At 36.5% G+C, this 24,814-nt stretch overlaps 2 protein-coding genes across 5 annotated transcripts; both read left to right on the top strand.

Annotated features, from left to right (window-relative positions):
* Positions 1 to 1,281: 1,281 nt before the first annotated feature.
* Positions 1,282 to 14,896, top strand: setd7 (SET domain containing 7, histone lysine methyltransferase). Of its 3 annotated transcripts, none has more exons than XR_658247.4 (8): positions 1,282 to 1,424; positions 3,588 to 3,717; positions 5,971 to 6,172; positions 8,603 to 8,792; positions 10,121 to 10,227; positions 10,407 to 10,524; positions 10,618 to 10,775; positions 13,960 to 14,896. XR_658247.4 is itself a non-coding variant. In NM_001002456.1 (8 exon segments), coding segments are annotated over 8 exon segments (1,122 nt in total). In that variant the 5' UTR covers positions 1,298 to 1,384; the 3' UTR covers positions 14,162 to 14,896.
* Positions 14,897 to 16,573: 1,677 nt separating this feature from the next.
* On the top strand, positions 16,574 to 24,032 carry zgc:113425. Of its 2 annotated transcripts, none has more exons than XM_005169612.4 (7): positions 16,574 to 16,625; positions 16,884 to 17,057; positions 19,273 to 19,332; positions 19,408 to 19,539; positions 19,617 to 19,763; positions 23,474 to 23,534; positions 23,689 to 24,032. In XM_005169612.4, exons 2-7 carry the CDS (start codon positions 16,893 to 16,895, stop codon positions 23,793 to 23,795), a joined length of 672 nt encoding a protein of 223 aa, XP_005169669.1. In that variant the 5' UTR covers positions 16,574 to 16,625; positions 16,884 to 16,892; the 3' UTR covers positions 23,796 to 24,032. The 2 variants fall into 2 exon arrangements, with proteins under 2 accessions (XP_005169669.1, NP_001013570.1); NM_001013552.2 differs by having other exon boundaries at positions 16,617 to 16,715; positions 23,689 to 24,030.
* The last annotated feature ends 782 nt before the right edge of the window (positions 24,033 to 24,814 follow it).

The following is a 24,814-nucleotide window of genomic DNA, read 5'->3' as shown; positions in this document are numbered from 1 at the left end:
CACATGTTGATTGGTCAGTTTGAATGTCTCAGCATTTGGGCTTTAGTCACATGGTCAAGAAAGATACAAAATAGGTGGTAAACTGTGCTCTGCCTCCTTTCCTGCCCTCTCTTTACCTGGCCTGTTTTCTCCTGGTCTGCTTCTCTCCTGCTCTGCTCCTCTTCTCCATTGGAGTCTATCTTCTCTGACTCTACTGCAATCTGGCTAACTTCTGGGCCTGCTCTCTTTGTCTCTCCCCCCTGTGTCTCTCCTTTTACCTCTGGTAACTTTAGTTTTACATTTAAGCTGGGTACAATTTATATCATGTGTTTTGTCATTTCATATTTTATCATTTCATACAGTTATTTTGTAATTAATTCAGTTGTAACCATAGAGAACTTATTTCCATTAAATCATCTCATATTCAAGTGTTTGTGAATTACTTTTGATTTAACATCAACATTTAATTGTTCCATATTGCAATACAATACAATCACAAAATGTCAACGCTCTCCCACATTTATAGCTATTAATACTGCCCTTATTTCCTTATTTTGGTATGAGATTGCAGAAGAATGGTTTGACTAGAAATTTAGTTTTTTACCATCATGCTGACAACTTTTTAGTCACTCGGCAGAACTACAGTTCAAACCGCTGTGGTTAAAACCCATTCTTAGCAGTGCTGAATCATGCCAGGAGTGCTACACATATAACAGTAAATGTTAAATTAATTATATTAAAAGAAAGAGAAAAAAATATTTACACATAAAGCTTAAATCCATAATTTTCTTGTCATAAATTCTAAAGCCAATATTAAGTTTTATTTGTTCATTTCCCCTACTAGCTTTGTGACAAATGCAAATAATGCATTGTTTTTGCAATTTACAGCGAAGCAAATTGTCCAAATTAACCTATTTGCGGTGTTAAACTGCAAAAACAGCAACGTTTTAATGTCAAATGTGATTAATCATTCTAGAAACATGCTAACATGTTAGTTAAAACTCGTTGGCAGCGCTCAGTCATGCCAGGAGTACTACACATATTTAAATGTACAATTCATTCTAAAAGAAAGAAGAAGAAATACATTCAAACTTAAACCTAAAATTTGCAATTTTCCGTTCATATATTTTAAAGCCAATATTACGCTTTATTTGTACAATCTCCCTGGATTTCTGACTCAACCAAGCAATGAATCGTTTAGCGATTGACGGCAAAGCGATTTGTCCAAGTGAACCGATTCGCTGAATCGACTCAGAGCACAGCTTCTCTTGCGTAAACAGAAATCAGTGCAGGGCTGATGATGTCAGACATTGTGCGCCGGAGAACTGACAGCTCTGAAGCTTCCGCGACAGGCATAAACATCACGCCGTTATTCCTTTAATACACAACTGAGAAAAGGCTAAACATGGACAGCGATGATGACAACATGGAAGAAGTGGTGGAAGGTACGAGAAGCTTATTCGTAAACCACGCAGTGTGTGTGCGCGCACGCGCGTAAGCTTGTTTTTCTGGGCTGTCAGGCTGAACTTTTATGCAGTCTCATTCCGTCGAGGATTAGCTTACCGACAAGATTTCCTGTGTAAACAAGCTGTCAAACACCCGAGGCCCGTAAACTAGACCCTTTCTTAATCCTCCAGATGACAAACGAGTGTTATTTGGGCTTTTTTACTTAAATACGATTTCTCTGGACTACCATGAACGCAAATACTGTACAGTATTATTAACAGAGACAATAAAGACTAATTAATTGATTTCTATCTAACGTTAAACACATCTAGTTTTATTATGTCTTCGTATACTGTATATAAACGTGTTAATGGGCCTGTAAATGTGCTAGATTTATAATTTGGTGTAACGTTACATTCTAGTGTTGTTGAAGCCACGTGGTTATCAATGTGTAGTGTGGACACTATAGTTGATTAATTCAGACCTGCACATTGCATGGGTGTCAACTGTGTGGACTTATATTATTAAACCTAGGTGTACCAAAGAAAGGTTTTTGCTATATGTGAAATATACAGTACAGTGAAGTGATATTACTATCCTGGGCTGCGTTTCCTAAAAGCGTTGCAAGCCTAAGTTAGTTTTAGCTCTGTTAGTCATGATCAGTGTTGGGTGTAATCCCTTACAGTTAACTAGTTGCTGTAAATAAATTTGTTTATTTGCAAAAAAAAAAAAGTAAAGGGGTTACTTTAAATACTTCTAATATACCTGCTCTAAATACACATAAATAGTCATAATAAATCATTAGTTTTGTATAAATTTATTAAGACCAGCAGAATAATTTTTTGTTCAGATATATTTTGCAGAAAAATAGTTTTTTTTTTTTAAATAAACAAGGTTGCATTTATCAAGACAGCTTTTATCAAGACAAAAACAGTGGCAGAGGTTACATTTGTCTATGAGTTGCATAAAAAAAGTCAATTGCATTATAAATAAATTACAGTTTTGTGTGGTAGTTGAGCAATATCACACTCGTAGCAGTGCGATATGGCTGTATATTGGGACTGGTGGGAGGTGTGGGCTTAGTGTCCCACCAGTGAATATATACAGCTTTATCGCACTTTTACAAGTGTGATATTGCGTTTATACGTTGTTCGATGGCAAAGTAATGTATATAAAAATAAACATCGCACAAAGAGAGTCTTAAAGTCCTTTTGTATGAGGAACTACTTTCTTTTGCTGTTTACACATCTGCAGCTGACGTCAGAACAGCAGATACTGTTGCTACTTCACAAACGTCACTTTAGAGCTAGTTTTTGATTGATTCTCTTGTATAATGTTTAAAGTGATGACAAAATTTGTGATTTTGCTCACATTTTGAGATTATAAGGCTGAACAACATGAAATGCCATCAGTCTACAGAGATTTCCCAGTATTTCTGTTGCATTTACAATAATTAACCTCAAAAAAGCCAAAGCAAAGCAAACACTACCAGACTATGATATAATTACAGCACTAACTTTACAACATACAAGAGCGAGATCGACTTAGAAAGTCACTTACCTGTTTTATGATGATTTGATCAGATGTAGATTGAAATTACGCTGAGTTTTTCTCCTTTAAGGGCTTATTATGTGGTCTGTGTCGCCACCTTGTGGCGGATCGTCAGCCGTCTTTGCTCTGCTCAGTATGACAGGCCAATGGATGCTGATGTGCTTTATCTCCAAAATTATAAATATTTAAAATAGGCTCTATCCTTATAAATAAACTGCATAGTTGCAGTTTAAACAACTACATTCTCCACTAAAAAGCCTCAAAAGTACGTTATGTTGTCCAACAGCAGCAATATTTGTCAAACTGTAGTCCTCTGCTTGTCGCTTGTGTGGGCGGAGTAATACACAACGGTGAAGACGCGGTATGAGTGCTTATGTTACTTTAATGTCTCATGGCTATCAGCCAATCAGATTCGAGAACCAGACAGAACTGTTGTATAAACTTTAATATTATGTTAGTAATTAGAATAGTACTTAGTACTTTAATTTTGTTTTTTGAAGCAATTTCGCTGGTTATGATGCTTTTGGGAAACGCAGCCTTGGTCCATTAAAATTATCGTTGAGTTATATGGAGTACATTGGTTATTTATCTTTGATGTCATGACTTTTTAGGACCACTGGATGAGGATGACCAGCCTCATGGTTTCTGCACTGTGACCTACTCCTCCAGTGACAGATTTGAAGGACATTTTGTTCATGGCGAGAAGAATGGAAAAGGAAAATTCTTCTTTTTTGATGGCAGGTTTGAGACTTGTGGTGCATGTTGGTACCATAGCTGAGTCTATTATTGTTTTAATCATGGAATAATTGTCACTAGCGTTGATTAGACCCACATATCCATTATTTCTATTATGATAACCGTCAATATTATACGACTTTAGGTTTGATCTTGGTGGTCTAGATCTGCTGTGGACATTTGTGAAAGCTTACTACTGAAATGTGCTGAACTTTTTGGGATTAAAAAAAATGTCATGAACATGTGGTGCTAGGGAGGGAGGAGGGCTAAACCCCCACATCTAAAAGGCTGACTGAATGGCAAAGAATGATTGATTGTGTTTTCAAGCTTCAAGTATCAAGTAGCTACTCTGAAACTTTGCCTGTTTCTGTTATAACTTTTAGTCAGTGATTAAATTATGGTTGAGCAATTGACTTTTGGCCTTCAACAACTATGAACACTAATAATAAATTAATAATGATTAAAAGATAATGCATTAATGTGCATCTTTTGTGAAGCTATTTAGAAACAATAATTATTGTGAAAGGCGCTATACAAATAAACTTGAACTGAATCAAAAACAATAATTGAAGTAGTCTACATGTTAATCCAGCAGTCTACATGTTTCTCCACAAAGCCCAAATTCATGTGGAAATCAGTAAAATCATGTAACGCAATTTATAGCAGCATGGGACTTGATTTATTAAAGTGTATTAGATTTATTTGTATTTTAAAAATGCAAAAGAAAATTTGGGCACAATATTTGAAAAAAAAATTACATTGCAATATTTAAATTTTTATGCAATGTATATGTTGTGATATGAAATCTATTTTTCCAGATGGATTGAATATATTTAAGAAGAATTCAACATTTCAAAGTAGTCAGGGTGATTTTATAGGAAAGTGCATCTGCATAAATCACTATAAAACTGGTTAAAATTAACTTTAAATTAGATTTTAGGGAACAAAAAGTATTTTATCTGCCACTTTTGTCTGGCAGTTGGACACAAATATTTAATAATCTAAAGTAGGCATGGGTTGATAACCATTTTCAAGGTATACTGTACCATGGTTTGGAAAAGTCAAGGTTATAAAATTGCCAGAATTTTCTGCTATACTATTCCAAAGTTGCTGTTTTAAATCATAAAGGAATGTGTGTTTTTGAAACTAATGTAGACAGCAGAAGTCAATGATTGATTTGAGTTATTTAGCCAGACATGTTTACCGTTCTAAAATAATTTAAGTGTTTCTCAAAATAAAATATTTTGTGTTCAAATGGATAAAAAGTTTAGTTTTTTACCCAGATATTTAAAAAGAACACATTTTAAAGCAGTGATCACAATACTGTGAAACAGTGATATTTTTATCCAAGGTGATCATACCGTCAGGCTCCTACACCGGCTCATGCCTAATCTAAAGTAACTCCATAATGGTTAAACTTTGCTATTAATCTACAAGCCCCTGGTCAACAATAACTCATACTTGACATTGCAAATCCATTAACAGTACATTTGTTATGTAATAAATGAACATGAAGAGTTGAGAATGAAAATGCATGTGTAACAGTATATCGGATTCGTGCAGCTCTTAAACTGACAGCACCCTATATTCCTGCTGCCGACTGTGCTAAATATTAATTAAACAACAAACTCGTTTACTGAAGGACTTTTGTAGCTTTAGGAAACTAAATCAGGTAGCAAGTTTAATCAATTGAATTATTTAGGTGTAGACTAATCTTAAAGCAGAGTTTGTTTCAATCATGTGTATTTTTATTCTTTATTAATTGCTTTATTTGAATTGACTTGAATTGATATAATTTTTAGTATTTTTTTCTTAACTCTCTTTGTTTTTAATTATTTATTATGCTGTGGTATTGAGAATTTCATGATTCTGAAATGTATAGCAGTAATAGCAAGTTTAATTTATTAAATTATTATATAATTTCTTATAAATAAAAAGGTTTTGATCATATGACTTGCTTATAATTATTTTAAATCAATAAATCACTCAATTATTGTTTTAAATAATCATAATTATAATTTTAGGATTTAGAATTTGTCTTTTTATTATTAAGCAGCCCTAATTATAAGTATTTTTCAGACAAAGACATCATCAGTAGCAGCAGCAGATGTAATTCAATTTCTTAGTTTTCTTTTCCGCTTTCCATTTGCTTCTCTTCGATGCTCTATTTTTTCGCACTCTAAAAAGCTTATTTCAGATCAGTAGCATATACATTTATTGTAATATTTCACCTGGATGTCACCTGTTTCCTCTCCATAGTACACTGGAGGGTTTCTATGTGGACGATGCTTTGCAGGGTCAGGGTGTTTACACATACGAGGATGGAGGAGCATTACATGGGTTCTACGTAGATGGCGAGCTAAATGGACCTGCTCAAGAGTTCAATTCAGACGGTCAACTAGTCTTCAGGGGACGATACAAGGACAACATTCGCTATGGCATGTGCTGGGTCTACTATCCGGTACGTGTTGACACATTATTCTCTAGCTACAACATTCATTATAATGCCATTGCAATTTCTTGACGTACCTTTTTAAAATTGCATATGAAAATATTATTTTTGAAATATGTGTATTTTACGTATATGTTTTTAATATGTGTGTTTGTATGCATGCATGTACACTTACCGGTCACTTTATTAGGTACACCTTACTAGTACCGGGTTGGACCCACTTTTGCCTTCAAAACTGCCTTAATCCTTTGTGGCAGAGATTCAACAAGCTACTGGAAATGTTCCTCAGAGATTTTGGTCCTTACCATTTGTCGGCTGCACATCCATGATGCGAATCTCCCATTCCACCACATCCCAAAGGTACACTATTGGGTTAAGATCTGGTGACTGTGGGGGCCATTTGACTACAGTGAACTCATTGTGATGTTCAAGAAACCAGTCTGAGATGATACTCGCTTTATGACATGGTGTGTTATCCTGCTGGAAGTGGTCATCAGAAGATGGGTACAATGTGATCATAAATGGATGGAAATGGTCAGCAACAATACTCAGATAGGCTGTGGCACTGACACGATGTTCAATTGGTTCTAATATGGTCAAAGTGTGTCAACAAAATATCCCCCACACCATTACACCACCAGCAGCTTGACCCATTGATACAAGGCAATTCTGACCCTACCATCCAAATGTTACAGCAGAAACTGAGACTCATCAGACCAGGCAATGTTTTTCCAATCTTCTATTGTCCAATTTTGGTGAGCCTGTGCCAATTGTAGCCTCAGTTTCCTGTTCTTAGCTGACAGGAGGGGCACCCGGTGTGGTCTTCTGCTGTTGTAGCCCATCCACCTGAAGGTTCGACATGTTGTGCGTTCAGTGATGCTCTTCTGCAGACCTCGGCTATTTGAGTTACTTTTTGTCTTTCTATTAGCTGGAATCAGTCTGACCATTCTCTTTTGACCTCTGGCATTAAAGGGCCATGACACCCCCCACTTTCGTTTAAAGTCTACTTCAGAATTTTTTCAAAAGATGCATGATTAATGGGCGTGGAGCTCCGCGAGCATCAGGCAGGAGTGGGCGTGGCCAGCAGGGAAGAACGTGAGCGAACGAAGCTAGCTCACAAAATGAGACAAACCGTGAGGAGACGCATGAGTTTATAGTTTACAAGGTTAAAATGCAAAGAAATGAACAGTGATTTAATGCCCTGCTACATTTGTTATTCGTAATTTCATATACACATAACCACAATTTATATCATTATAAAGATAAGTGTGTTCATGTAAACCCTATAAATGAGGACTTCTCCCTCAATCCCCGTATCCAGCAGACTCAGTGCAGTTTTACTCAGTTTTAACCATTGCTGGTAATCTGGAGGATTTAGGCAAACACAGCAGCACAGTGATCTGTCTGAATGTGAACGAACTCCTGATAAAAGACAGTGTCCATCATTCTCTAATTCTCGTGCTGCTCTCCCGACTAAAATGCTGGCTGCACACACACATCTTTGCTGTATGATCGGCCCTGACAAGATCGCGGGGGAAAACATGCAACAAACCCCGTGAATCATGGAAAAAAAGGCATATGAGCCTTCATGAATGGCTAAATACTATGTGCCGTGGGTCCGTGACGTGTCTCATAGCTCGTGCTTGACTCTGGCAGGTCTGGCAGGTCTCATGAATAATTAAGCAGCCGGCTCTTCTTATAGGATAAGAAAACTCCGCTATGAATAATAATGAGAAACCGACGCGTCATCATTGCACTTGCAGTACTGCGCTACGTCGCCGATTTTGATCCCACCCCAAAAATCATTTTAAACCCGGAAGCTGAAATTAGCTGACAAAAGCTCAAAATTATCCAGTTTTCCCCACAATTAAAGCTGACAGGTGCTAACATTGTCTTAACTGATGCTCAACACACACAAATCTGTTAATATATAAAAAAAAAGTTTTCCAGGGTGTCCTGAACCTTTAACAAGGCATTTGTGCCCACTGAACTGCCGCTCACTGGATATTTTCTCTTTTTCGGACCATTCTCTGATCTGATCAACATTCATAGTCACTTAAACCCCCTGTCTTCCCCATTCTGATGCTTGCTTTGAACTGCCATGTCTACATGCCTAAATGCTTTGAGTTGCTGCCATGTGATTGGCTGATTATCAATGTGCTTTATCGAGCACTTGGACAGGTGTACCTAATAAAGTGGCCGGTGAGTGTATATACACATATGTATTGTGTGTGTGTGTGTGTGTGTGTTTAATTTGTTTCTATTTGTTTATACATTTGTTTGTTTTTTTGTATTTGTTTATCTGTCTTTTTGTATTTGTTTTTTTTATATTTTACCTGATATTGAAATTGTTTCTTAATATTTGTTTGTGAGAGTTGCATGTATGTAGGAAAAGTGCTATAAAAATAAAAATGTAATACTATCGTCTGTTGGGTAAAGGATGGAGCCTGTGTTGTGGGAGAAGTGAATGAAGAAGGAGAAATGACTGGAAAGGCAGTGGCTTATGTGTACCCTGATGGCCGTACGGCTCTGTATGGCTCTTTTGTTGACGGAGAGCTGATCGAGGCTCGGCTTGCGACTCTTACAACCCAAGAGAACAGCCGGCCGCACTTCACTGTTGATCCAGATAGTAAGCAATACTTTTATTTACAGTCTCATAAATCTTATCTGAAGATTACCCTTTGCATTGTATGTTGTGTTGTTTAAGGCAGTGTTTTACTCCTCCCAAAATGTAAAAAAGTAAAGAAAGCGTGTTATGCCGAGTTCTGACTTCATGATTTTAGCTCGGATTTTGACTCGCCGACAGGTTTTGAGAAATCGCAGACAAATGCCTGAAATCTCAGGCAAATCGTTCCTTGTTTACGTGAGTGACAATCACCCAGTGTGAATTATCAAAGACACGAACTTATAGAATTGCAGATGAGTCACCAACACGGTGAGATTACTGGCATGCTAAATATCTGGAGCTGTCAGCGATGCAAAATCATGCCGTGTGAAATGTGTTCTGATTGAAAATAACACCGGCGATTACTTACAGCCAATGAGAGAGCAGCATCCACTGGTGTGGGTATTTGCAGACCAGCAGGAGGTTGGGGGAGAAGTTAAAAGGGCTCATGTTCATTTTTCTATTTAAATCCAGCAAAGGGGTTTATATATATATTAATATAAAATATATTATTAAATCTGAAATGCTTAAAGCACAATTTGTTTCATATTTTTATTCTATTGTATTGATTTCTCTTTATTTGTATTTATTATCTTTCATTATATAACAGTAGTTTCTTCTGCAATTAAAAATATATATTGCCTAGAGGGGCTAATAATATTGACCTTAATAGAGGATTCAAAATATTTAAATCTGCTTTTATTCTAGCCAAAACAAAACAAATAAGCCTTTCGACAGAAGAAAAATATTACAGTGAATACTGTTAAAAATCCTTGCTCTGTTAAACATCATTTGGGAAATATTTATTTTAAAAAATTCTCAGGAGTGCTAATAATTTTGATTTCAACTAATAATCGTTTGAAATAATCGTGATTACAGTTATGACCAAAATAATCGTGATTATTATTTTTCCCAAAATCGAGCTGTCCTAGCCCAATGTGTTCTTAATCCGGCCCTGTCTGCTGCGTAAAACATATGCCAGAATAGTTGGCGGTTAATTACGCTGTGGCGACCCCTGATAAATAAGGGACTAAGCCGAATTAAAATTAATGAATGTGTAAGCTTACATTTTTGTAAATAATAATGCTAATTGTTATTGTGCACATGACACTCGACGTAACCTAGTGAAATTTGCATATTGCACAGGACTTGATTAACAGAATCATATCCGTTTAGCAGAGACGTATTCATGTGGTCAAAAGTAAATCGAACCGTTTTCAAAAATCAGAAAAACAAGCTATCCGATCAGAAAAAACTGCATAAATTTGATCTTTTTCTCTCATTCATTTCAGGTCCTATTTACTGCTATGATAAATCCACTTCATCCTGTATCGCTGGTCATAAACTGCTGCCTGACCCCTACGAAAGTCAACGGTTGGTGCAAGCTGTGATCAACCATGTAAACCCCAATCTATCAAATCTGGTTTTGCATTGAAAACATGTGCTTGTTTGTTCCAGTGATGGATTGTCTTGTCATTTCACCAGGATATTCAGCTGGTTCTGTACTATAGTATTGCACATGTCATCACCTTGTTGATTTCAAGCTGAAATGGTTTTATTTTTATGTTGGTTGAACAGTGTGTATGTGGGACAGTCGCTTATTTCCGGAGCTGGAGAAGGGCTTTTTGCACAAACGGAGGCTGAGGCTAACACTGTGATGGCTTTTTATAATGGTGTCCGCATTACACACACTGAGGTTTGATTGGTTGTGTTTTACAGCATTCAAGGCTAGAATTTACTTGATGAATGATGTGCTGAATTATTTTTATATCTGTGCTTAAATAAACAGGTGGACAGTCGTGATTGGTCCATGAATGGGAACACCATTTCATTGGACGAGGACACTGTGATTGACGTTCCTGCACCTTTTAATATGACAGAGAATTATTGTGGATCTCTTGGTCACAAGGCCAATCACTCCTTCTCTCCCAACTGCAAATACGACCAGTGAGTCTGAATATATTCTATTCTCTATGGTTATAATCCATTAAAAGTCCCCAATAGGTCGGAAGAATTACTCAGACTGTCCTGTCTGACACAAACACTCATGCCATATTCCAAAATAATCACATTTCTTCCCTATTTTGATGCTCTGTTAAAACTTTAACTGATGGTCTTGACCAGGGCTACATGACTAACTGCATTGAATTGCTGCCAAGTACTTGGCTGCTTAGATAACTGCATTGACAGGTAGTTGAACAGGTGTACCTAATAATGTGTCCATTAAATATATGCAAGTTTTAAGCCGTGGTCACACTGCACTTTTTCCCCATAGACTTCCATTCATATGCAAGCGAATGTGGCAGACCAGAAATGCAAGCTGGTGCGACAAGTTTCCCACGTCGCTGCATTGGAAAGTTCAAGCTCTGACCTGCGAAATCACATCATTATTCGAAGATCAAAAACGTGACCTCTTTGTACAGAAATTTTAAATATGGACCAGTCGCTCACTTTTATCAACGTTAAGTTAAAATGCAACGTTAAGTTAAAATGCAAAGAAATAAACAGCAATTTAATGCCCTGCTACATTTGTAATTTCATATACACATAGGGCAGGCAATTTTTTCGATTAATTTGAATTTACGTTTTAAGACGATTTAATTTTGAATGAAATCGGGAAATCGCGATTTTTAAAAATATATATATTTAATACATTATAATGGCACCAATGCGCTTGGGTTCACTCTTTGTATGAAGCAGGAAGCACACCAGAAGCGCCTCTCGGCGACGCGCAGCACAGCACCACGCAGCGCCATGGATTTTAGAATTCTAAACAGATTTCTATACACACACCGACGCCGCCCAGTCACGATTCACGAAGCAGTTCATATTTCAGCCGGCCCACAGAGCGCCATCTGATTAGTTTCATGTTAAAAATCATGCGAATGTGCACGTTTGGTGTGTGATAGTTTAAACTTTCATGTCCGCGCCGTGTCACGGCGCTTCTGGTGTGCGACCTGCTTGACTGCCTGTTAAAGCGTGAAGTCGTAGGATTTTACTTGTTGCACGTCTGTGTGGATTGTCAAGACATATTGCCTCATCAAGTCGATAAACTCGATCTCAACATGTATGAAGGATGTAAAAGCCTGCCATGTGAAAAACCTCGCCGATCTTTTGGTTTGAACACGATTAGAGGTGAGGGACTGTGTAGCAGTGAAAATGAAAGTACCCGCCCCCATGACGTAATTTAGCGGACCTAGTTGAAAACCAGACAGATCAGACAGCATAATAGAGAGTGGTGCAAAGCGCATCAAATGATCGGTATTTAAAAGGGTAGAAAAAAGAAAAATAGATTTAACATATTATTTTATATTAGACACACATCTGGTACTTGTATTTCCTCCTACTATATGTCCACAACTTCACACATTGGGTTAAATTAGGCTTTACAGTTTCCATGTTTCCATGTATCTTTTTAAGAAAAAGGCAGCAGCATTACAACCGGTTCATTCAATCAGAAGACAAAGTTAAAGCCGAGCTGACAGCCAATCTTTCCTAGGCTCAGCAAAACTTGCAAAAAATACCTCTGTATTCCTGCAAGTGCAATATTTACACAAATATTTCTTATTCAAATCTTCTGCAACGCTATTTAGTGAATTTGTTTTTATTTACACCTTGACCGATTTTTGTATGACATGGCCATTAAAAATACAATGTTCCTTAACCAGATGGTTTTTCAAGTTACTTTTAAAGAGAATGCTACTTCAGTCATGTTGTTGTAATGTTTTGAGAAGACCAGTAACACAATAAAAAAAAATCAAAATCGAAATCATGAATCGGTCAAACGTTATAAAAAACCTAGATTTTTTTTTTTGCTAAATCGCCCAGCCCTATATACGCATAACCACAATTTCTATCATTATAAAGATAATAGTGTTCATATAAACACTAAATGAGGACTTCTCCCTCAATCCTCGGGTCTGGATGCAGACTCAGTGCAGCAGGTCTCTGCCCTGGCTACTTTAACCATTAGCCCTGCTGGTAATCTGCAGGATTTAAAAGAACACAGCAGCACGGTAATGTGTCTAAATGTGTACGAACTGCACTGATAAAGGAGAACACCGCCATTCTCCAATTCCCGTACTGCTCTCCCAACAAACATACTTGCAGCACACACACAACTTTGCTGTATCGGCCCTGACAGCATCGCGGGGAAAACATGCAACAAACCCCGTGGGGATCTTGGAAACAAACACATACAACCCTTCATGAACGACTAAATACTGCGTGCCGTGGGTCTGCGGACGCGTCTCACCCAGTCATCAATGTAGGATGTCACACCTGAGCTTGGCACTGGCAGGTCTGCTTTGTCTTCGGAAAGCACGCGCAGTCATGAATAATTAAGAAGCCGGCTTTTCTCATAGGATAAGAAAACTCAGCTATGTCGGCGCCAATAGCCTAATGGTTAGTGCGTTGACACATAGCACCAAGGTGCTCACGGCGACCTGAATTCGATTCCCGGCTCAAGGTCTTTTGCCGATCCTTCCCCTATCTCTGCTCCACACATTTCCTGTATGTAAAAATCTCCACTGTCCTATTCAAATAAAGGTGAAAACCCCTAAAAATAATTATATAAAAAAAAAAGAAAAGAAAATTCAGCTATGAATAATAATGAGAAATCGACATGTCATCTTTGCACTTGCAGTTCTGCGCTAGGTCGCCGATTTTGATCCCGCCCCAAAAATAATTTTAAACACGGAAGCTGAAATTAGCTGACAAAAACTCAAAATAACCCACACAATTTTTTTTCCCCACAATTAAAGCTGACAGGTGCTAACATTTTCTTAACTGATGCTCAACACACACAAATCTGTTAAAAGTACTCAAGGGTTTCGTGAACCTTTAAAAACATGTGCAAATTTATATGTATGTATTATATCATCTTTGCATCAAATTACACTAAAGTAAAGTAATCGTCCTGTTTGCGCTGTTCACACTGTCATTACCGGAGTCACATGTGGGCAAAAGAATCAGATCCGGGACACATTTGGCTGCAGTGTGAACATAGCGTTTACCCAACTATGACGACTTCGCCTACTGAGAAACACGGAAATGTGAAAAGGGTCTATAGTGGGTTAGTCATTCAACTGTTGAAGTAACCCCGTTTATTATTTTATTTTACCCTATCCAGGTATGTCCATCCTCGTTTTGGCCAAATAAAATGCATCCGAACAATCCGAGCTGTGGAGAAGGACGAGGAACTCACAGTTGCTTATGGTTATGATCATGAGCCTTCGGGAAAGTCTGGTCCAGAGGCACCAGAATGGTACACGAAGCAGTTTCTGGAGTTTCAGCAGAGGGAGTCAGGAAAAGGGGCAGACGAGACCTGCTAAGACTCCTCTGAACACCTGAAAGATCTCCCACCCCAGCCTCCTACCACCAGAAACTCCTTTCACTATCCTGCAGCTAACACTAACATATAATCAATCACACTTCTGAGCTGGTTTCTGGCATCCTCGCGTTTACAAGGATTGTAACTGTGAAGTCCTGCAAGCTGCAGAACTCTGTGCTTCTACAATGTGGAAGACTTGTGTGTGTGTGTGTTTGTGAATGCATTGGTCGAGCTACAAGAATAGAGAGCAAGTGTTTTTTAAGGGATTTGGGGGAGTTTTTAATGAAGTGGATTGAAAAGTGTGAAAAACTAGTTACAATTGATTGAGGTATACATCCTCTTTACCACAAACTGTGATAACTATGCAGTATTAAACCAGTATGGTGTCTTTAGCTGCTCATGTTTCCCCCACAAGCATTTTAAACGATGTATTATCAACAGTTGTTCTTGCAAACGAGTCTTATTTATCATGTATGGTTACCGTCAAGTACAGTGTTATTCTGGCGCAGTCTTTTATTTATTTCAGATTTTTTTGTTTGTGTATTTGTCTTACACACACCAAGAGTAAAAGAAAGTTCAAGTAAGGTGTACTGTATGCATTGGGAAATGAAAGAAAGGGATGTGTTTGAGAATATGGTGCAATGTTCAGAGGAATCTTTTTACTGAGCTTCATCCTTTGATATGCAGAAGCTATCAACAAAGAATTATCAATAAAAATACTCCAGCATAGAGCACAGTTCCTTTGACTCGTGTTTTAATTGTACTTTGCTATTGTATCACTGTAAATGATATGAAGAAGATATGAATACAGTTTCTTTGAGCTGAATGCAAAACCGACTTCATCACTGACTGTAAACATATATACTACTCATTCATTTTCCTTCGGCTTAGTTTCTTTATTTTTCAGAGGTTGCAACAGCGGATTGAATTGCCAACTTATCCAGCAAATGTTTTAGCAGTGGATGGCCTTTCAGCTGCAATGCAGTACTGGGAAACACCCATACACTCTCACATTCATACTCATGCACTACAGCCGATTTAGCTTATTCAATTGACCAAGAACGCATGTGTTTGGACTGTGGAGGAAACCGGAGCACTTCACCCACGCTAACATGGAGAGAACATGCACACATATGGAGGACGAAACCTGCAAAAACAGTAAATAAATAAATATGCAAATAAAATAAATTGATTTTTTTTTAAATCTGCATAAAACAACAGATAAGCAAATAAATAAATATAAAAAAACACAAAATCCTCCATAAATAAAACAATAAATATGAAAAGAAATAAATAAATTATATTAAAAAAACAAAAATTTCGGCATAAAAACTATAAATAGTGCGAGCAGATTAATAATTAAATAAATTACACGAATGTTGGGGGAATAAGAAAATGCTAAACAAAGTAGATTCTTCCTTTCACACCAAGCTATTTATTATTTATATATTACTTTATGCAGGTATTTGTAGATTTATGCATTGAGTTATTTATTTATTGTTTTAGTTATGCAGGAATTTGTTTATTTATTTATTTATTTATATGTGTATTTATTTATTTATTGTTTTATTTTAGCAGATATTTTTGTATTTATTAATGTATTTGCATATTTATTTATTTATTGTTTTATTAATGCATAAATTTATTTATTTATTTACTTGGGTATTTATTGTTTTATTTATGCAGGAATTTGTTTATTTATTCATTTATTTGCATATTTATTTATTTATAGTTTTATTTATGCAAGAATTTGTGTATTTATTCATTTATTTGAATATTTATTTTAGTATTTATTTATTTATGCACAAATTTGTGTATTTATTTATTTATTTTAGTATTTATTTATTTATGCAGGAATTTGGTTAGATATTTATTTACATATTTACTTATTTATTGTTTTATATATGCAGGAATTTATAGATTTATTTATTTGCATATTTACTTATTTATTGTTTTATTTATGAAGGAATGTTTATAGATATTTACTTATATATTTGCGTGTTTATTTATTTGTTTTTGCAGGTTTCTTCCTTTGTACACATAGAAATGGCAACTGTCCCAGCCGGGGCTCGAACCAGCGACCTTCTTGCTGTGAGGCCCCTATATATACTATTTTAAATGTAACTCTTATTTATCTGATTGCTATTTGTGGTTTGTGCTATTTTTTTGCCAAATATATATATATATATATATATATATATATATATATATATATATATATATATATATATATATATATATATATATATATAAATTGCTTTGTTGTTATTGCAATAAAAAAGAGATTGGGGAAGTGAAATGTCAGTATTAAACAACTGGCTGTAATCATGCACGCACAGAGAGGGAGGGCGTGACCATCCTGCTGCACCTGCGCGCGCCCGCCAGGTAAATGAGTGACACGCTGGGTTTCAGAGCTTGCTTCTAAACAAAAGCGGTCCGGAAGTGAAAAAGGAAAAACGGCAGAGGTAAATACGGATTTAGCTTGAATTTACAGCAATTATACATCACTTATAACCAATAAGAACTATATAGTAAATCAGAAGAGTGGCTTTAAGGTACATTATGTTAGTAAAGTGGTTTCGTTTCAACACACAAACGAAAAGCGATAGTGATTCGCGTTTCCACTTATAAGCGTTTAATGAAAGCTCTTCCAGAGACTAAACGTTTATCTCTTTTGAATAATATGTTCATGTTCTTCTGTTTGGCTGTTCTGTGCTTTCTAGAGACCTGGGATGGACCGTTACAGGTATTTCATCTTCAACCAGAAGAGTGTGGTGGTGCTGGGCATCCTTCAGGTGGCGTGCGCGGGGCTCTGCGTGGTTTGCGGCTTTATGGATGCGGTTTTCCGCAAGAGCACTACTCTCAGTGAGACCAGGGCTCCACTATGGGCTGGATTGGTGAGAAACTCAAACTAAACTAACATTATCTTTATTTTAACCTTGGTGTGTGCTGTTGAGGATGTTTTCATCCGCTCTGGGGGGATTTTAAGTCTTTGGCCACAGCTTTCTCTGAGTATCAGCAAATGGAATGGTTTTTGCTGATTTATTTATTAGCATATTTATTTATTGTTTTATTTATGCAGAAATTTGTGTATTTATTTATTCATTTATTTTTTATTTGCGTATTTATCTATGTATTTATTGTTTTATTTATGTAGGAATTTGTGTATTTATTTATTCATTTATTTTTTATTTGCGTATTTATCTATGTATTTATTGTTTTATTTATGTAGGAATTTGTGTTTATTTATTTTATTTATGTATTTATTTATAGTTTTATTTTTGCAGGAATTTGTGTATTTTCATTTATTTATTTATTTGTTTATTTATTGTTTTATTTATGTAGGAATTTGTGTATTTATTTATTTATAGTTTTATTTATGCAGGAATTTGTGTATTTATTCATTTAGTTCTTTGCATATTTATTTATTGTCTTATTGATGCAAGAATACGTAGATTTATATATACATTTATTTATTTATTTGCGTATTTATTTATTAAATACATATTTTGGGAAAATGCTTTTGATATTTTTCAATAATTCAGCAATACACTCTGGGCAAATTTACTACCCTTTCGTCATGTTTGTTGCTATTTTTGATGATCTTATAATTGCAAAGCCCCTATATAATAATGAATTATCGATTGATGCTGGTTTACCCTGTTGGTAAGAGGTAAAATTTGTCATTTTTAATGTTGTTCATCAGTTTCAGTGCAAAAAAAAAAGTGTGTGTGTGTGTGTGTGTGTGTGAGACCCTTGTGCATATACCTTGATATGTCTGAGAAAGTCTAAATAAGCAGCTCAGCTCTCAGAACATAGTAAACACAGTAAGTGTACTTAAGCACACACACTATAATCTGCTGTTTTACCTCATAGAACTCCATATCAAAGCCAGAAACGTTTTTGCACAGGCCCATCTAAAGGGTAAATGCTGCCAACTTGTGTTCAACAGTAAAAATTACATATTTCCATAACTTCCATAACAGGGAAGAATCAAGAATGCATGATTGTTTGGTGTCATTGAAGGCATTGATTGCCTTGGAATAAAAAAAACAATGTCATTATGATGGAAGTCAATGGGGCAAAAACTGAAAACAATTGTTACCCTTAAACAAAATTATTGTAAGGTCAAACCAGTTAGTCCAACGATGTTGTCAACTGGTGGATGAAGGTTTGCTGCATGTTTGGTAGTTCCAGTGCACAATGTTCATTTACTTAAAATTTAACTCATATCTGACTCAGTTTTAGTATGAGGTGGTCTAGAACATGAATGTATTCATCCTTGTTTTATCTGACTCTAAAACATTGATAAGATTATTTTGTTACTTTTAATACTATAGATTATGATTGAATATTCCCTTAGATTCGTTATTGTATATTATTCTCGTTCATTTGTTGACTTCTAAGTAGTCACACCAAGAAACTACTCGGCGTTTGCATTTAGTGGCATGTTAGATCTGAAGAGTTTCTGCCTATAGGGAACAAATGGTCATTTGACTAGAAGCCCCTAAGTAAAGGCACACCCCTAGCAGTGGTTCAAAAGATACCTGAAGTTATATATCTATTATTATGTATAATTCTGACGGAATGAGACCATTGTACTAGTCGCACTGAGACATTTTAAATGATATCAAACATGATCTATATATAGATACAGAACCTTCATACTTTGAAATGACCATTCTGTGTGAGAACATATAAAGAGAGGGTGACTGAACTGAGGGGGTTGCGGGGATGCTTCAAATGTTAATGAAGGAAAGAAGAAGAGTTGGGGTTCCCACATTCCCACCTGGTGAGGTGTGGAGCCGATTGTCTGTTTCCAGCTCATGTTTGAATTGTCAAAGACATCAAAGTATTTGTGGCATCTCAAATCTTACATTGCGAATTTCAAAGTTATTAATGTAGTGGGATTTACATGATCAGTTCAGCACATGCTTGCATATGCACACTAAAGGAAAGCATATCAAAGCATTGAATGGCCTTTATAATACTTTTAGAAACAAAAGATTTACACATGCATGCTTTTAATTACAGTAAAGGCCTAGGTGTTAGACTTTAACTGAATTTGCCCTGTTGACATTTAGAGACAGTGATTCTTTCCTTTTCTTTTAGATCATGGCTGCCCCTGGTGTACTTGCCCTTTTTGCGTCACAAAAGAAAAACCCTTATTTGGTAATTATTCATCTGATTCATCATATTTTGCCTCCTTTTTTGTTGATATTAACAGACACTTACTAATTCCTCCAGGTAAACGTGATGATCGTGTCCTCCGTGGTGTCGCTTTTTGCTGTTGTGATCGTCTTCGTTTACGCCTGCGTCACTCTCAGCTATGGAGAGGAGGATGATGAGATCTTCCACGCCCATCCGGTTCCTGAAGTGGTACAGTTCGAACACTGGATCATCTGTTATATGCTCACTGTAACAGAGAAAAATTAATCAAGCTGTGTCCTGTGCAGAGGTTTGTCCTGAGCCGGATGGTGAAAGGAGCAAACTGCACCCTCCTGGTGGCCTGCACAGGATCTCTGCTCTTTTCTTCTCTTATTGCGTACATCGGATGCCGCAGCTTGCCGCTTTGTGGCTGTTATGACTCTGCAAATGGCATGGTGAGTAACAAATGAGTCGTTTGTAACACAAGTATCCTGCAGTGTGAAATGCAGTAATGGGGTGTTTTCACGATGCATCATCAGCTGGCCATATTGGAGCGCAGAATGTAAACAATACCACTGAAACTGAATGAAATGTGCAGATTTTTCGCTTCAAATGATTTTGGTTCATTTGGTTAAGTTGTACTAATTGGTCAGATGAGAAATGAACTATTAGTACAGTGTTTCTCAACCACGTTTCTGAAGGACCATCAGCACTGCATGTTTAGGATGTCTCTTTTGTCTGTCACACTCATTACAGGCCTTTCAGTCTCTGCTTATGATCTGAATTAGGTGTGTTTGGTTAAGGCGACATGGACAATGTGCAGAGAACGTAGTTGAGAAACACCGATCTAGTGGACTTTAACTGATTTTGATACTCAACCAAATAGTAAAGTGAAATATTTCCGATATATCAATGAGTATCTGTGTATCCATATAATATTGCTGCAAAAATATATATTGCAATACTATGGTGTATGGATATAATGCTGCTTTAAAAGAAATGCTTCATGAAGATTCAAAACCTTTATGTATCTTTCGTTTCAAATGGGTGGTTTAGAGCAGTGGTTCTCAAAGTGGGGGTCGGGGGACAATGAAAGGGGGTCGATTGGAGATTTCCAAAAATCGAATAAATTTGAATAAACTTTTATAATTACCGTTGTTAATCCATAACCTACAGAAGATAAAAATAGTTACATAAAAAATACAATATCCAAACAAAAAAACATCAGCCTTTGTTTTATTATTATTTTTTTTTATTTTACATTGGATTGCAACCCCCTAGGGGTTTTACATTAGATTAATGACAGAACAATAGCATCAGTTGCATCAGATTGATTTTACGGCACTAGCTAAACTTTCTGACACCTTTACAGCACTTGCATACATTTAAAACAAATACAGGACACTGAACATGGAGGATGGTCTTTAAGTGGTCCAAAATTAAACCAAGAAAAGACTAGTGAATATTGTGCCCTCCAGTCTCATTAGGTGAGGTTAATATTAAATAATATTTAAAATATAAAAATAATATGGTTGTTGGACTGTTGCCCTTTTTTGTGTTGTCAATATGCTTGTGTTTATATAGTTTGTTTGAGTGTTGTGTGCAGTGTTTGTATGATTATAACCACTTCTGATAATAGTGGGGGTCATGAGTCACTGGCATTGTTATTTTGGGGGTCCTGGCTGAAAAGTTTGGGAACCCCTGGTTTAGAGTGCTTATCAGATTAACAAGACGACATGATTTTAGTTAACGCGGCCTTATTACATTTCTAAAATTTAGTAGATCTCCATTAGAAAGGAGGGAGGGGGTGGAGGGTTGGGTCACTTAGATCACCCCCTAGTGGTGAATCACTGAACGGGTTTTATAGTTTTTGATCTCAGATTTAAAGGTTTAATGTTTTAATGGACATTTTTAAAGTGATAAGGAATTTTAGGCCCCGTTTACACTGTCAGGTCTTGATGCCCAATTCCGATTTGTTGCCTGTATCTGATTTTTTTTTTTTTTTTTTTTGCCTGTCCCTTTACACCTTTTTTTAATTGTGACCCATATCCCATTCATGTGTTTACACTTGCCATACAATGTACAACGTCGCTTATGTGTAAAGACAGGTTCTAGCATCTGCGCCACACTAGCCACATTGGAAGAAATTGTCTTGCTTTTAGCTCGAAGTTCGCCCAATTTTAAAATGATTTTGAGGCGGAGGCGGAGAGTCGTCATCGCAGCTTGAGCCGATAGTTTATGTATGGTGTCCTCCACCATTCAGAGGAATTTGTGGGTACAAGAGAGATCTCCGGTCTGGTGGGAGCAAATTGAGGCGACTGACCACTTTCCTCCTCCATGTTTCCTCTGTTGTTATTGATGTTGTCGGCGTCTCCAAACATGCTCTTCCTTCTACATCATTAAACGGAGTAAAAGTACTACAATGTCGCAAGTTTAATGACAAACAAAACAGAACTCCTCAAATCTGATCTGCTGGTTTACATGATATTAGCATTCCATTTATCCACCATTCCATTTATTTCCACATATGAAGGGGGCCTGAAACCGATCTCTAAATATCCAAATGCATGCGTTTATTATGTGTTTACACGATCATAGAACAGATCTGATGTGTCACATATGAGCAAACAATCTGAATTGCAAAAAAAAAAAAAAAAAAAACATTGTCCCGGGCCAAATTTTACATACTAAAATTAATCTGGGGTAGCCACAGCGGAATGAACCGCCAACTTATCCAGCACGTTTTTTACGCAGTGGATGCCCTTCCAGCCGCGACCCATCTCTGGGGAAAAAATATATATCTTTATATATATATATATATATATATATATATATATATATATATATATATATATATATATATATATATATATATATATATATATATATATATATATATAAGGGTTTCCTGTGCTGTGCGATTAGCTGAGCCAGCTCATAATAACTAGCCAGCGTAGAATTTTCTTGCACTTTATTAGTACGAAAAAACTGCTGTTGTTGAGCTGACAGGGCAGCTGCTAATTGTTTCTTTTTGATCTCGTTCGGCATCAGTGTAAGAGCTGAAGGCCTGATGTTTTGTTTCATAATGTCTTTTAATATTATATTCCTTCATTACTGCAACTCATTCCTGGCAAATTAAACAGACACATATTCCGCTGACCTCTGTGAAGAAATATTCTTTGCCCCAATGTGACTGAAATTTCCTGCACTCACTGTTGATTTTCCTTTTCTTGCTTGTGCCATGGCTCGCCAAAACGTGATTATCAATTATGTTTTCTTTCAGTTTCGTTTTACTTCATAAAGGGAACTGCTGCCTATTGAAGGCGTGTAATAGCGACACCCAGTGGTTATTTATTGAATTACATTCATTTTTGTATAGCGGGCCAGATTCTATTATTGTTTATAAAAAGCCTCACAGGCCGCAGTTTGGACACCCCTGGTATAGGGGGCCTTAGTTAATAGTCTATTGCAGTCCTGTTCAGCAGAACTCATAATGAAACAATTAATATACGCCTTGTAGACACTTAAATAATTCTATAATATGATGGAGATAAGCTGTGTGCATTTGATAGGTTATACTCATAATTTAACAATTGCAGTGTGTTTTAAAAAAAGGCATTTTTTAATTCATGTATTGTCTGAGTATTTGTGGCATTTATATGGCTTTTATGAGCAGGTGTTACTAGCATGTGCTGTATTGAACGCATTTAAACAGAGAATCATTTTGGTAAGCGATTGGTTCAAGCTTTATTTCTCACATCACTAATATAGACTGCCAAAAGTTATGGTTTATAGATAATTTCAATGTGGTCGTCTTTGGCCCATGAACATATGCTGCATGTTATTAAGCTATTTTATATTTATAACAAGAGGCAATTCAATCAAAACGTAACATTATAACAGATATCATAACATTATCAATCAATATGTGGATGGTTTTGGATTCTCAGATGTTATGGAAATTTAAAACTGTAAAACAGGAGATATTTTAGGACTCTTGATCTTGTTTACATCCCTCAAAATGGTCTGTACAGAATAAATAGTGAGAACAATGTAGATAATCGCGCAGTCCATGCTGTTGTTAACATCTAGGTATTGACAATGACATACAGTGCAAATGTATATGAAAAGTATGCTACTCACCGCATATTTGTGCACTTCACAGGAGTTTCTAGCTCCTCACAACGATCCTGTCAGTCCAACTGAACTTGTATGCACTTGGCAAGGTATGTGGAAGATGTGTTGTTGCAGTGGGTTTGTCCATTTAGATAAGGCAATCATATTTCACAGGGGTCATTTGCCACAGCTTGCCATGATGATGATGATGATGTTATTGAGGATGTGGCCGGCTTTAATGAGATTTTCTTTTGTTTCATGCAGACGGAGACGAGCGAATCTTTAACTCCCCTGTGTCATTCATGGATCGTTGTCCCGAACAGGAACAGCAAGAGCTATCAATATGTCCTCCATATAGCAGATTAGCTTAGTATTTTTATTGTATATAAATATTTTAATGTGTGTGAAATAGATTACATTAATTTCTAAAGTGAATTTGACATTTCATTAAGCTTGCTTGTTTTAATTCTGCTTGAATGTTTGTTGATGTTTTGTTATTATTAGTGCCATATTAGTGCCTTTGCTTAAGTTTTATATGATAGACTGATATTTTTGCATATTTAAACTTGTGTAAATATATATTTTACAATAAACAACCTATAAATCTACATAACGTGATTTTTATTTAAATATGGACACTTTCAGGATCTCAAAACGCTGCTGTGTAGACCAAACAGCATATCAAAAACTCAGTTTTTAAAGTTTGTCCTTTAATTTAGCAAGTTTTGTAAGTTTCCTCAAACTACAAACTATTACATTTAAATATATATACTCTACGTGACAAATGTCTTGTCGCTGATCCTAGTTGTAAGAGTAATAACCTGATTTCTAGCTGATCATTTGGGAAAGTGGCTGAAGGTAGGTTTTGCTGACGAATCCTCTGCTGAGCTGCATTCTAATCATCAAAAATACTGCAGAAGACCTACTGGAACCTGCTTGGACCCAAGATTCTCATAGAAATCAGTCAAGTTTGGTGAAGGAGAAATCATGGTTTGGGGTTGTATTCAGTATGGGGATGTGCAGAGATCTGCAGAGTGGATGGCAACATCAACAGCCTGAGGTATCAAGACATTTGTGCTGCCCATTACATTACAAACCACAGAAGAGGGCAAATTCTCCAGCAGGATAGCGCTCCTTCTACTTCAGCCACCACATCAAAATTCCTGAAAGCAAAGAAGGTCAAGCTGCTGCAGTATTGGCCATCCCAGTCACCAGACATAATCATTATTGATCATGTCTGGGGTAAGATGGAGGAGGAGGCATGGAAGATAAATCCAAAGTATCTTAATGATCTCTGGGAGTCCTGCAAGAACGCTTTCTTTGCCTCCAGATGACTTTATCAATGAGTAATTTGAGTCAGTGCAGAGATGTGTGGATGCAGTCCTCCAAG

This window comes from Danio rerio, chromosome 14 (genome assembly GCF_049306965.1).
Source record: "Danio rerio strain Tuebingen ecotype United States chromosome 14, GRCz12tu, whole genome shotgun sequence".
NCBI lineage: Eukaryota > Metazoa > Chordata > Actinopteri > Cypriniformes > Danionidae > Danio > Danio rerio.
This window is presented reverse-complemented; position numbering and strand designations above follow the sequence as displayed.

Bases quoted from the DNA above. Each gene is read 5' to 3' on its own strand.
- zgc:113425 (XM_005169612.4), top strand. From the start codon at position 16,893: ATGGACCGTTACAGGTATTTCATCTTCAACCAGAAGAGTGTGGTGGTG. The intron at 19,333-19,407 runs GTAATTATTCAT...TAATTCCTCCAG, and splicing joins AAAAGAAAAACCCTTATTTG to GTAAACGTGATGATCGTGTC. The intron at 19,764-23,473 runs GTGAGTAACAAA...TGCACTTCACAG, and splicing joins ATGACTCTGCAAATGGCATG to GAGTTTCTAGCTCCTCACAA.
- setd7 (XM_073921330.1), top strand. From the start codon at position 6,152: ATGTGCTGGGTCTACTATCCG. The intron at 6,173-8,602 runs GTACGTGTTGAC...TGTTGGGTAAAG, and splicing joins TGTGCTGGGTCTACTATCCG to GATGGAGCCTGTGTTGTGGG. The intron at 10,776-13,959 runs GTGAGTCTGAAT...TACCCTATCCAG, and splicing joins CCCAACTGCAAATACGACCA to GTATGTCCATCCTCGTTTTG.